Raw genomic sequence first — 13,782 nt, forward strand, 5'->3', positions numbered from 1 at the left:
TGCGGTTTGGACTCCTCAGCCGAAGCTTATCTCCATCACCTGAACGCTGTCATGTGGACCTGAGGAGGTGCAACATATTTCATTCAACAGGCACATCACACTAATTAAGGCGTGTGCGTTGTCTCATCCATTGTTGTTGTCCTCACCGAGGTGGAGAGTACCTTCATTAGAATAAGAGCACGCGAGTCCGGCGAGACTTGCAGTATAAAATGTTGATAAAGGACAGAGCAATGTGACGCAACGGATACTGGCTTCTTTCCTGGAAGCTGCAAGCCAGTCCGCAACGAACCCCGGCGATACTATATCCTTCTACTCGTCTCGCTGCTGCATGTAAGGGAGAGTACGCCACCAACCATGGCCGGTCGAGCAGCGACGTTTCCGCCTGCTTCGCCGCCGCCAGGCGAGCAGTTCGCGGAGGTGGTGGTGGTGCGACACGGCGAGACGTCGTGGAACGCCTCCCGCACCATCCAGGTCTGTCCACTTACCTCCTCCACCATCGATCTTCTCCGGCTGACAGAGAGCCGTCTCCCCAAATCTCGTGCTCGCAGGGGCAGATGGATCCGGAGCTGAACGAGACCGGCAGACGACAGGCTCTCGTGGTACGTACGCTCTCGAGTCTCGACAGAAATACTCCGATAGCAAAATACTTGATCACTTATCAGGACCTCTCTCTGAATTTGGATCCTAAGGTTGCCCGTCGGCTGTCGAGGGAAGCCAAGCCAGCTGCCGTCTACTCCTCCGACCTCAAGCGCGCCGCCGAGACCGCGCAAACCATAGCCACAGCCTGCGGCGTATCCTCTGTACGTATGTTCCATCCTGATTGCTGAGTCCATGGATGCTTTTCTTGATCGGCTCATGACATGAGCTGCTTGGTTTCAGCTGGTGCTGGATCCAGCGCTGAGGGAGAGGCACATGGGGGATCTCCACGGCGTGGTATTCGACGACGCCGTCAGAAGGAGCCCTGAGATCTTCTCTTCTTACTCGAGGACCCATGAAATCCCCGTAACTTCCATGCTTCCGTCTGAATTTTCTCAGCTATTCTGCTCTGTTCTGCCATTTCTCGCATGGAAATTATCCTGGCATCGCGTCGAAATATCTGTTCCATCGCATTCTCCATCTTTGTAGGGTGGTGGGGAGAGCCTCGATCAGCTATCCAAGAGGTGTGTCTCGTACCTGAACACGGTAGCTGAGAAGCACAAGGGTAAGCAGCAATCCTCACCCTGACACCACAGATTTTGTCCCTGGGCATCGGAACAGTTGCCGCTGAGAAGAAAGGAAGATCTGATTTCTGTTTTACTTGTGCTGCGTTGACAGGGGAGCGGGTGATCGTGGTCACCCATGGCGCCAGCACGGAGGAGCTGTGCATACACGCCGACCCGACCAGCCCGGTGCGCGGGAAGCTCTACAACACTTCGATCTGCGTCTTCCGTATCGGCGGCGGCGAATGGATCCTCGAGAAGGCCGGCGACGTCGGCCATCTCGATCAAGGTGAATTCCTTGAGGACGCATTTGGCGGCGATGGTGTATCTGCGTGACAGTACTGCTGTTGCCCTTTCGCCGACGCATTCATCAGCAATCTACAGACTGCAGCTCACGCAAAGCCAGTTCGACCGGCCAATGTTATTTCACAGACGTGTTATTAACTCACGCAAAGCCAGTTCGACTGGCCAATGTTATTTCACTGACGTGTTATTAATTCATCCTCGGTGAAACAATAAATGATCTAATTAATACTCTATGGAGAGACGCTGCAGTTGGTTTTAAACTGTTTACTATTGTTGCTACTACTCTATCCAGACACGCGTTTTTAGTTAAACATATATTATATGCCCTCAAATATATCATTGAATTCATCGCCAAATGAGAATACTCCATTGATAGACAGGTTACACAGACAAAAGTTTCATAGAGAGATGATTTTTGATTTTGAAATCCAATTCGTAGATTTGTCTCAAACCTTGATACATGATTTTCCGTTTAATAATAACTGGGCCAAGAAAAACTTCCTTGTTATAAGATTTTTTTTACTAGCAACAACTTAAGCCCACTTCCTCTAAGATTAATAACATACACATATCCCTAGACTATATTATTACCTTCAATCCTTCATAGTGGGTAGTAACATAGGTGTGGTGTCATGTAAAACTCCATTTATTAGGTTATAGACTCATACTGCATTGAGACATGTGATATTACAGTATTAGCTAAGTTACTAGAACTACCTCTCTCTTCATTAACTCATTGCCACATAGACAAATTTGCTGAGTTGGACTTGAAGTTACTGCTGAAGTTACTCCCACTGTGGCTAGTCTAAAGAAAACAGCTTACGCCCACATGTAGATATGGTGGTCTACTTTTGGGGTTGATGCTGATAGATACTTGGCCCGTGGGTATGAGAAAACAGGAGTACTTTCGGTAAGATCATGTTACCGTATCTTGGTTACAACGAAAAAACTGCGAGAGGATTGGTTAGAAGGTAGGCCAAGTTCAAGCTCGAGCCGCTCAGAGAAGGCGTGGACAACCTTATGGAAGATTAAAGTTCCGTCAAAAATACATGTGTTTGTGTGGTGGCTAGCCCAGCGATCCATGCCGTCAGGAGCAGTGTTGTACCATCGAAAGATGGCTACTTCAGCAAGGTGCGAACTATGTGGTGCAGAGAAAGACACATGGCGACACTCATTACTTGACTGCACCATGGCGAGATGCGTGTGGGCACTCGTCGACGACTCACTTACAGAGCATATGAGCATGACAACGTGCCCAAAAGCGAAGGAATGGCTATTTCACATGCTTGAAATGCTACCACATGCAAAATTCACAAAGCCCATCATTACTTTGTGGGCAATTTGGAGCGCAAGATGGAAAGCAATCCACAAATCGATCTTCCAGAGCCCGGAGGCAATTCATGGTTTCATCATGAGATATCTAGCAGACCTGGACATCATCGCAGATGCTTCACAGAAGTAAGGTACAACTATGCCACTGTCAGTGCAGGTGCCAAAGTGGATCCCTTCAATGGAAGGTATGGTCAAAATTAATGTAGATGGAGGAATAGCGAAGAACAACTGTTGCAAGGGTGCGGCAGCCGCCGTGTGCTGAGACGCCCAAGGAGTTTACCTTGGCTCGTCTGCATGCATCATTGACAGTTGTGATGACCCCGGAATGCTTGAAGCAATGTCATGTTTGGAGGCTTTTTCCCTCGCGGCCGATTTGAACCTTCGAAGGCTTATTATTGCATGCGACACGGAAGCGGAAGTTAAACAGATTAATGGAGGAAGTAAAGCTATCTACAACCAGATTCTACATGAGATCAACATCCGTCGTCAGGAGTTTGAAGAGGTCCGGATTATTCATGAATGCAGAATGTCCAATATGGAGGCTCACAATTTTGTAAAAAGCCTTGTATCATTAGCTCATGGTCGATATAACTCGCTACTGCAGCCTGCTACTTCTTGAGCTTACGTTGGTTTTTCCCTTGAAGAGGAAAGGGCGATCCAGCAAAGTAGAGATAAATATTTCCCTCGGTTTGAGAACCAAGGTATCAATCCAGTAGGAGACAATGCACAAATCACCTAATACCTGCACAAACAATCAAACAACTTGCACCCAACGTGATAAAGGGGTTGTCAATCCCTTCACGGTTATTTGCAAAAGTGAGATCTGATAGAGATAGATGAAACTAAACAAACGATAAAGAAAATATTTTTGGTTTTTGGTTTATAGATCGAAAAGTAAAAGAATGCAAAAATAGTAGATCGGAAACTAATATTGTAGATCGGAAACATGTATGATAGAAAATAGACCTGGGGGCCATAGGTTTCACTAGGGGCTTCTCTCATGGTAGCAAATAATATGGTGGGTGAACAAATTACTACCGAGCAATTAATAGAAAAGCGCAAAGTTATGACGATATCTAAGGTAATGATTATGAAATATAGTCATCACGCCCGTGTTAAGTAGACCAAAATGATTCTGCATCTACTACTATTACTCCACACATTGACTGACTCCTATCTGCATCTAAAGTATTAAGTTCATGAAGAACAGAGTAACACATTAAGTAAGATGACATGATGTAGATGAATTAACTCAAACAATATGATGAAAACCCTATATTTTTATCCTCGATGGCAACAATACAATAAGTGACTTGCTGCCCCTACTGTCACTAGAAAAGGACACCGCAAAATGGAACCCAAAGCTAAGCACTTCTCCCATTGCAAGAAAAACCAATCTAGTTGGCCAAACCAAACCGATAATTCAAAGAGAATTAAACATGCATAAAAAAATTCAGAGAAGATTCAATTAATATTCATAGATAAGCTGAGCATAAATCCACAATTCATTGGATCTCGACAAACACACCACAAAAGAGCATTAAATCGGATAGATCTCCAAGAACACCGATGTAATACCCCGGATGTAATTTACCTTATATGTATCCCAACTCTTGTCGTTTCCGGCACTAAGTTATTTTATTTCCTCCGGTTCAGGTTTTGTCTCCGTGTATTTGTTGCCTTTGTCATGCATCTCATATCATGTCATCATGTGCATTGCATTTGCATACGTGTTCGTCTTATGCATCCGAGCATTTTCCCCGTTGTCCGTTTTGCATTCCGGCGCTCCTATCTCCTCCGGTGCCCCTTTCTACCTATTTTCGTGTGTGGGGGTTAAACATTTCCGGATTGGACCGAGACTTGCCAAGCGGCCTTGGTTTACTACCGGTAGACCGCCTGTCAAGTTTCGTGCCATTTGGACTTCGTTTGATACTCCAACGGTTAACCAAGGGACCGAGAAGGCCTCTTGTGTGTTGCAGCCCAACACCCTTCCAATTTGGCCCAAAACCCACCTAAACCCTCTCCATAACCTAGAGCGTTCGATCATGATCGCGTGGCCGAAAACCACACTCCATTTGGAGCCTCCTAGCTCCCTCTATGCCTATATATAGATCCCCTCTCGAAATTCCCGGATCCCCTCCTACCCTAAACCCTTTCCACGCTCCCTCTCCGCCGCCGGACAAAAATCACCGGGCCGGACACGTCCGACCCGCGCCGCCTCCGCCATGTGGCACGCCGCCATTCGCCCGCTCGGCACCCACATCGCCGAAGCCCGCCGGGCCCGTGGCCGGCCCGCCCACGCCGGCGCACGGGCCAGAGGCTGCCGCCCGCGCCGCCTTCGTCCCTCCCCTCGTCGGCCGCCTCCGCCGCCCGCCAGCTCGACTCCGGCCGCCGCCTCCCTCACCGACCGCCGCCACCGTCGCCGAACTCCGCCGCAGCACCTACCTCGCCGCCGTGGAGGCCGCGCGGTGCCCGAGCCGCACCACCTCGCCGTCCGGCCTCTCCCTCCCACGCGCCGGCGAGCGCCGCGAAGTCCGGCCACCGCGCTGCTCGTCCCCTCCGGCGAGCTACAATGCAACGGCGGCGAACCTCGAGATTCGTTCCGGCCGGATCCAGATCTGGATCTGAAACTTCTCGGTTGACCTTTTTACCCCCGAACCCTAATCTTTTTCCAAACTTTGGCATGCTATAACTCTCTCATCGTAGATCCGATTTGTGCGTGTAGCATATCAAAATGTTTGTCTCAGAGAGTACATCATTTCATCTCATTGCATCATTTTCATCTGAGCTCATCTTGATGCCCGAAATGCTATTGGAAGAGGGCTATGTGATAAAATTGCCAGATCTGTTTCATCAATTAGATATTTGTCATTTTTGCCATGATTATTGTGTGCATGATATGCTCCTGAGCTCTACATGAGTTTTGTTATGTGACATGCCATCTTTACATAGGTGCTTACCATGTATTTTTGTGATATTTGTGGTGACTAGCACAAGCTTGCAAAGTAGTGCATTCGATAATGCTGATTTCAGGGACTTCGAAGTTCACCAAGTCTTTGTCTTGATTTTGTCATGATGCCATATGTTCATGTTGTTTCCTAGTGATCCGTGCCTCTTTTGAGGATGATCAGTAAGGATGATTTTTTAACATTGTGTTTCTCTATCCATCCATGTCTTTGTTTGCATTTATGGAGCACCCTAGCTTGAGTCAAACGAGCTCTACTTTTGCTATTTCATGATTCCTGACAGATTGTTGACTTGTTAGCGATTTTGCCGAGGATGTTGTTAATTGATCCGTGCATGCTATGTTGTTGTTCTTGCCATGTCAAGCTTCTATGATATGTATTCTCGATGGGTGTATGCTTATTTTGTCATGCCATGCTCTGTAGTGAGTGCATCGAGCTCGTGGACATGCCTACTCGTTAACTGATTTGCATGCTCCAGTTTTTCACCAAGTCTGAGATCTGATTATGTTTTTGCCATGTTCACATGCTTGCAATTGTATTTTCTGATCCCTTTTGGCTCAAGGTAACAAAGGGACTTTTGTTAAGTGCTTTGAGTAGCTTCATGCCATGCCTTGCTTTGCCATGTTAAGTTCCCGTAGCATATAGTTTTCATGCTCTAAGGTGTGCTTCCTGATGTTAAATTCCAGACTTGTGTTGATTTCACTAAGTCTGAAACCTGTTATCATTTGCACTTTTTCCATGCTTGTTTGAACCTGTTAATGGATGAATTAGCTGTAGCTCAGTGTTCATATTTTGTCACACATCATGAATGGATACCTGCCATGTATTTTGTTGTCATGTTTGTGTGTTGTAGCATAATTATCTTGATGCTTTTGGATGGCTACTTGCTGATTATCGCTGACCGGTGCCATATTTGTTTTGCTTGCCATTTCCAAACCGTGCATCCGATTCCGGTGATCTTTATATCGATTTCAACCGAAATCACCTCACCTTTCCAGTGGCACTCTTGGATTTCCATGTTGAGGCCAGGTTCAATCATTCCTTGTCAAATCTTGCATATGCATCACATATCGCATCTCGCATAGCATACCATGTTTGCATCATGTTGTTCGAGCATTGCACGTGGTTGATTGTGTTCCTTTTGCTTGTTTGTCTTGTTTGGGTAGAGCCGGGAGAAGAGTTCGCTAATGAGGAGCCCATTGAGTTTGCTTACGAGGATCAAGTCAACTCTGACAACTTTGTAGGCAAGATGATCATATTCTCGAAATCACATCTATCTTTGCTTGCTAGATGCTCGCTCTTTTGCTATGCCTATGCTACGATGCCTACCACTTGGTTATCATGCCTCCCAAATTGCCATGTCAAATCTCTAACCCACCATGTCCTAGCAAATCGTTGATTGGCTATGTTACCGCTTTGCTCAGCCCCTCTTATAGCGTTGCTAGTTGCAGGTGAAGATTGGAGATCGTTTATTTTTGGAACATTGTTTATTATTGGGATAACACCATATTATCTTGTTTATCTAATGCACCTATATACTTGGTAAAGGATGGAAGGCTCAGCCGTTTGCCTAGTGTTTTGTTCCACTCTTGCCGCCCTAGTTTCTGTCATATCGGTGTTATGTTCCCAGATTTTGCGTTCCTTACGCGGTTGGGTTATAATGGGAACCCCTTGACAGCTCGTCTTGAATAAAACTCCTCCAGCAATGCCCAACCTTGGTTTTACCATTTGCCACCAAGCCTCTTTTTCCCTTAGGTTTCCGGAGCCCGAGGGTCATCTTTATTTAACCCCCCGCCCCCGGGCTAGTGCTCCTCTGAGTGTTGGTCCAAACTAGTGCCCCTTGCAGCGCCACCTCGGGGAAACTCGAGGGCTGGTTTTTAGTTGTATGGATTGCTTATCCGAGTGTGCCCTGAGAACGAGATATGTGCAGCTCCTATCGGGATTTGTCGGCACATTTGGGCGGTGTTGCTGGACTTGTTTTACCATTGTCGAGGATGTCTTGTAAAACCGGGATACCGAGTCTGATCGGAATGTCTCGGGAGAAGGAATATCCTTCGTTGACCATGAGAGCTTGTGATGGGCTAAGTTGGGACTCCCCTGCAGGGATTTGAACTTTCGAAAGCCGTGCCCGCGGTTATGGGCAGATGGGAATTTGTTAATGTCCGGTTGTAGATAACATGAAACTTAACTTAATTAAAATGAATCAACCGCATGTGTAACCGTGATGGTCTCTTCTCAGCGGAGTTCGGGAAGTGAACACGGTGTTGGAGTAATGTTTGACGTAGGTTGTTCTAGGATCACTTCTTGATCATAGTTCTTCGTTCGTGCTTTGCCTTCTCTTCTCGCTCTCTTTTGCGAACAGGGTAGCCACCATATATGCTAGTCGCTTGCTGCAGCTCCACATATTACCTTGCCTTACCTATAAGCTTAAATAGTCTTGATCGCAAGGGTGCGAGATTGCTGAGTCCCCGTGACTCATAGTTTACTTCCAAACCAGATGCAGGGACCGATGATACCGTTCCAGATGATGCGCTTGAGCTCAAGTGGGAGTTCGATGAAGACTCTCGCCGTTACTATGTGTCTTTCCCAGATGATCAGTAGTGGCGCTGTGACGCCCCCGATTTGACCGTACACTAATCATGCACGCAAATGTGTGCGATCAAGATCAAGGACTCACGGGAAGATAGCACAACACAACTCTACAAATAAAATAAGTCATACAAGCATCATATTACAAGCCAGGGGCCTCGAAGGCTCGAATACAAGAGCTCGATCATAGACGAGTCAGCGGAAGCAACAATATCTGAGTACAGACATAAGTTAAACAAGTTTGCCTTAAGAAGGCTAGCACAAACTAGGATACAGATCGAAAGAGGCGCAGGCCTCCTGCCTGGGATCCTCCTAACTACTCCTGGTCGTCGTCAGCGGGCATCACGCAGTAGTAGGTACCTCCGGTGTAGTAGGAGTCGTCGTCGACGGTGGCGTCTGGCTCCTGGACTCCAGCATCTGGTTGCGACAACCAGAATGAAAGGAAAGGGGGAAAAGGGGGAGAAAGCAACCGTGAGTACTCATCCAAAGTACTCGCAAGCAAGGAGCTACACTACACATGCATGGATATCAAATGGAGTAAGGGTATCATATGTGGACTGAACTGCAGAATGCCAGAATAAGAGGGGGATAACTAATCCTTTCGAAGACTACGCTTCTGGCAGCCTCCGTCTTGCAACATGTAGCAGAGAGTAGACTGAAGTCCTCCAAGTAGCATCGCATAGCATAATCCTAATCGATGATCCTCCCCTCGTCGCCCTGTGAGAGAGCGATCACCGGTTGTATCTGGCACTTGGAAGGGTGTGTTTCATTAAGTATCCAGTTCTAGTTGTCATAAGGTCAAGGTACAACTCCAAGTCGTCCTGTTACCGAAGATCACGGCTATTCGAATAGATTAACTTCCCTGCAGGGGTGCACCACATTCCCCAACACACTCGATCCCATTTGGCCGGACACACTTTCCTGGGTCATGCCCGACCTCGGAAGATCAACACGTCGCAGCCCCACCTAGACCAATAGAGAGGTCAGCACGCCGGTCTAAACCTAAGCGCCCAGGGGTCTGGGCCCATCGCCCTTAGCACACATGCACGTTGCGTGGGCGGCCGGAAGCAGACCTAGCCTAGTGGCGTTCCAGTCCAATCCAGTGCGCGCCGCTCCGTTGCTGACGTCACGAAGGCTTCGGCTGATACCATGACGCCGGGATACCCATAACTACTCCCGCGTAGATGGTTAGTGCGTATAGACCATATGGCCAGACTCAGATCAAATACGCAGATCTCGTTAAGCGTGTTAAGTATCCGCGAACGCCGACCAGGGCCAGGCCCACCTCTCTCCTAGGTGGTCGGAACCTGCCCTGTCGCTCCGCCTCAAAGATCCACTCGCGGGTGCTCCTCAAGTCGACCCGTCTTTAGTCACCACATGTATCATGTATAAAGTATATAGTATATACCTGTGATCAACTCCCGAGTGATCACGGCCCGATAGTATAGCATGGCAGACGGACAAGGATGTAGGGCCACTGATGATAAACTAGCATCCTATACTAAGCATTAGGATTGCAGGTAAAGGTAACAACAGTAGTAGCAAGGACAGGCTATGCATCAGTATAGGATTAACGGGAAGTAGTAACATGCTACGCTACTCTAATGCAAGCAGTATAGAGAAGAGTAAGCCATATCTGGTGATCAAAGGGGGGGCTTGCCTGGTTGCTCTGGCAAGAGAGAGGGATCGTCAACACCGTAGTCGTACTGGGTAGTAGCGGCGTCGGTCTTGGTGTCTAGCAGAGAAGAGGGGGGAGAAACAATAAATATTTAAGCAAAGATATGCATAGCGATGCATGACATGACAAGTAGCGGTGCTAGGGGTGCCCTATCGCGGTATGACAGTGCAGGGTATTCATCGCGAAGACGATCCTCGCATTCCCAGGTGGCTTCGTCTTCAGAGTGATTCGACCACTGGACTTTGAGGAATTTGATCGCCTTCTGACGTGTGCGGCGTTCAGCTTGGTCAAGAATGCGGACCGGATGCTCTTTATAAGAGAGGTCCTCGCATTCCCAGGTGGCTTCGTCTTCAGAGTGATTTGACCACTGGACTTTGAGGAATTTGATCGCCTTCTGACGTGTGCGGCGTTCAGCTTGGTCAAGAATGCGGACCGGATGCTCTTTATAAGAGAGGTCCTGTTGTAATTCGAGCACTTCATGATCCACCGCTCGGATCGGATCCTTGAAGCAACGACGGAGTTGTGACACATGGAACACATCGTGAACCTGAGAAAGGTTCGGCGGAAGCTCCAGTTGATATGCCACTTTTCCATGCCTTTCGAGAATAGTGAAGGGACCGATATAGCGAGGAGCTAGCTTGCCCTTGATCCCGAAGCGGTGAGCACCCTTCATTGGTGTAACTCGAAGATAAGCCTTTTCGCCAGGATGATAGACCATGTCTTGGTGATGACGGTCATACTGACTTTTCTGACGTGACTGAGCAGTCTTGAGATTCTCGCGAATAATGTGAACTTGTTCTTCGGCCTGTTGGATAATATCCGGACCGAAGAGTGGACGTTGCCCAGTTTCAGACCAGTTCAGAGGGGTTCGACACTTTCGTCCATATAGCACTTCGAAGGGGGACATCTTCAGACTAGCTTGATAGCTATTATTATAAGAGAACTCGGCATATGGAAGAGATTCCTCCCATTTCTTGCCGAATGATATTACACAAGCTCGAAGCATGTCTTCAAGAACTTGGTTGACACGTTCAACCTGTCCTTGCGACTGAGGATGGAACGCAGTACTGAACGACAGATGAGTCCCCATAGCTTCTTGGAAACTTGCCCAGAATCTTGAAGTGAATAAGCTGCCACGGTCCGAACTGATAACCAGTGGAATACCGTGAAGTGAAAAAATTCTGGACATGTAGAGAGTAGCAAGCTGACTAGCAGTGATTGTCTCTTTGACCGCCAAAAAATGGGCAACTTTGGAAAGCCGGTCAATGACGACAAGAATAGCATCATTACCTTTCTGCGATTTGGGAAATCCAGTGACGAAGTCCATCTCAACATGCTCCCATTTCCATTCAGGAATAGAGATAGGTTGCAGAGTTCCAGCAGGCCTTTGATGCTCTGCTTTGATTCAGCGACAAACATCACACTCAGCAACATAACGAGCAATGTCCTGCTTCATATTAGACCACCAGAATCTTTGACGAATATCCTGGTACATCTTTGTACTACCAGGATGGATGGACAGAGGCGTATCATGAGCTTCTTGCATAACCCTTTTAGTCTTATCCAGGTTTTTCTTCGAACATGGTACCACTAGGCGGCCTTTGAAATACAAGGCGCCATCGTCAGCAACAGTGAAGAATGAGGGCTTTCCTTTTTTGAGGTCGCGCTTAATCTTGAGGACTTCATCGTCACATTTCTGTATCCATTTGATGGTGTCCACAAGATCTGGTTTCGCAACCAGGGTATTGAGAGAACCCTTGGAAACAACATGGAGGTTCCGTTTGGGGAAACCTTCGGGAGGGGGAGCGAGTGATCCCGGAGGAACAATATGGAGGTTCAGCCTTCTAAATTCTTCGGCAAGCGAGGGCTGAACTTTGTGGACCTGGAGGTGGTTGCAGTAAGACTTGCGGCTCAAGGCATCAGCCATTACATTAGCCTTGCCGGGGGTATAGGATATACCCACGTCAAAGTCTGCAACAGTCTCCATCCATCTTTGCTGGCGTAGGTTCAAATCTGGCTGAGTAAACAGATACTTCAGACTTTGATGGTCGGTGAAGATCTCGCAATGATTACCGAGAAGGTAATGTCACCACTGCTTCAGTGCATGAATGACAGCAGCAAGTTCGAGGTCGTGAACCGGGTAGTTTTCTTCGTGAGGGCGCAGTTGATGAGAGGCATAAGCAATCACTCTGCGCTCCTGCATTAGGACACAGCCTAATCCTTGGCGGGAAGCGTCACAGTAAATGACGAAGTCCTTCTTAGTATCAGGTGGTGCAAGCACGGGGGCAGAAGTCAACTTGTCTTTGAGCGCCTAGAAACTTTCCTGACACTTGTCTGTCCAGTCAAACTTGACACCCTTATGCAACAAATTAGTCAGAGGCCTGGCAATCTTGGAGAAGTTCTCAACGAATCGACGGCAATAGCTAGCGAGACCGAGAAAACTTCGGACTTGCTTCACATTCTTCGGAGGAGTCCAATCGAGAATAGCCTCAACTCGTTCAGGGTTGACGGCAATACCATCTTTGGAGATGACATGCCCAAGATAGGTTACTTCGGGGAGCCAGAATTCACACTTGGAATACTTAGCATATAGCTGATGCTCCCGAAGCTTTTCCAGCACAAGACGAAGATGTTCAGCATGTTCCTCCTTGTTCTTGGAAAATACGAGGATATCGTCCAAATAAACCACGACGAACTTGTCGAGGTAATCCATGAATATATAGTTCATCAGACAAGAGAAGGTGGCTGGAGCATTCGTTAAGCCGAATGACATGACGGTGTACTCGTATGATCCATACTGAGTCACGAAGGCGGTTTTTGGGATGTCCTCTTCACGAACACGGATCTGGTGGTAACCCAACCTCAAGTCGAGTTTGGAGAACACTGATGAGCCAGCCAGTTGATCATAAAGATCATTGATCCGAGGAAGAGGGTATTTATTCTGAATGGTAGCTTGGTTTATAGGACGGTAGTCTTGGACTAATCGGTTTGTCCCATCCTTCTTCTTAACAAAGAGAGAAGGTGCTCCCCAAGGAGAGCAACTTGGGCGAATGAAACCTTTGACAAGAGATTTGTCGATTTCCTCCTTAAGCTCAATGAGTTCATGTGGCGGCATCTTGTAGGGTCGTTTAGCTATAGGGGTAGTGCCGGGTTTCAAGTCGATGATGAATTCGACAGCTCTAGCAGGGGGAATCCATGGAAGTTCTTCTGGGAAGACATCTTGGAATTCACGAACGATGGGAATGTTTTCAATGCCCTCGAGTGGTGCAGCGTTCAACGCATTCAAGGCATAAAGTCGTGCCTCGGCGTTCTGAACTAGATGAGCTTGGTAAGCTATTATTTCATCAGAAGGGTGTAGCAGATGGACGACCTTAGTGGTGCAAACTATAGAAGCAGTATGCGCTTTTAACCAATTCATTCCCAGAATGAGATCAATGCTACAGGTCTTCAGTACGATGGGAGAGATAAGGAATTCCAGTCCTTCGATTTCTACAGGGACGTCGTTGCAAATCATGGAGGTTCGACATTGGCCCGCAGGGGTGTGTACTAATAGTGAAGCATCCATGTTCTCACATTTAATGTCGTGCAAGCATGCAAAACCTTCTGACATGAATGAATGCGATGCACTTGTATCAAATAAAACGGATGCTGGTACTGAATTTTCGAGGAGGGTACCCATCACAGTAGCAGGCTGGTCTTGAGCTTCGCTCAG

At 47.5% G+C, this 13,782-nt stretch overlaps 1 protein-coding gene across 1 annotated transcript; it reads left to right on the top strand.

The window, feature by feature from the left end:
* Nucleotides 1-209: 209 nt before the first annotated feature.
* Nucleotides 210-1,784, top strand: LOC123106844 (phosphoglycerate mutase-like protein 4). Its single transcript, XM_044528884.1, has 6 exons — nucleotides 210-471; nucleotides 549-599; nucleotides 690-800; nucleotides 880-1,002; nucleotides 1,126-1,201; nucleotides 1,315-1,784. Exons 1-6 carry the CDS (start codon nucleotides 355-357, stop codon nucleotides 1,533-1,535), a joined length of 699 nt encoding a protein of 232 aa, XP_044384819.1. The 5' UTR covers nucleotides 210-354; the 3' UTR covers nucleotides 1,536-1,784.
* Nucleotides 1,785-13,782: the final 11,998 nt, after the last annotated feature.

Source organism: Triticum aestivum, chromosome 5A, assembly GCF_018294505.1.
Source record: "Triticum aestivum cultivar Chinese Spring chromosome 5A, IWGSC CS RefSeq v2.1, whole genome shotgun sequence".
Classification (NCBI taxonomy): Eukaryota; Viridiplantae; Streptophyta; class Magnoliopsida; order Poales; family Poaceae; genus Triticum; species Triticum aestivum.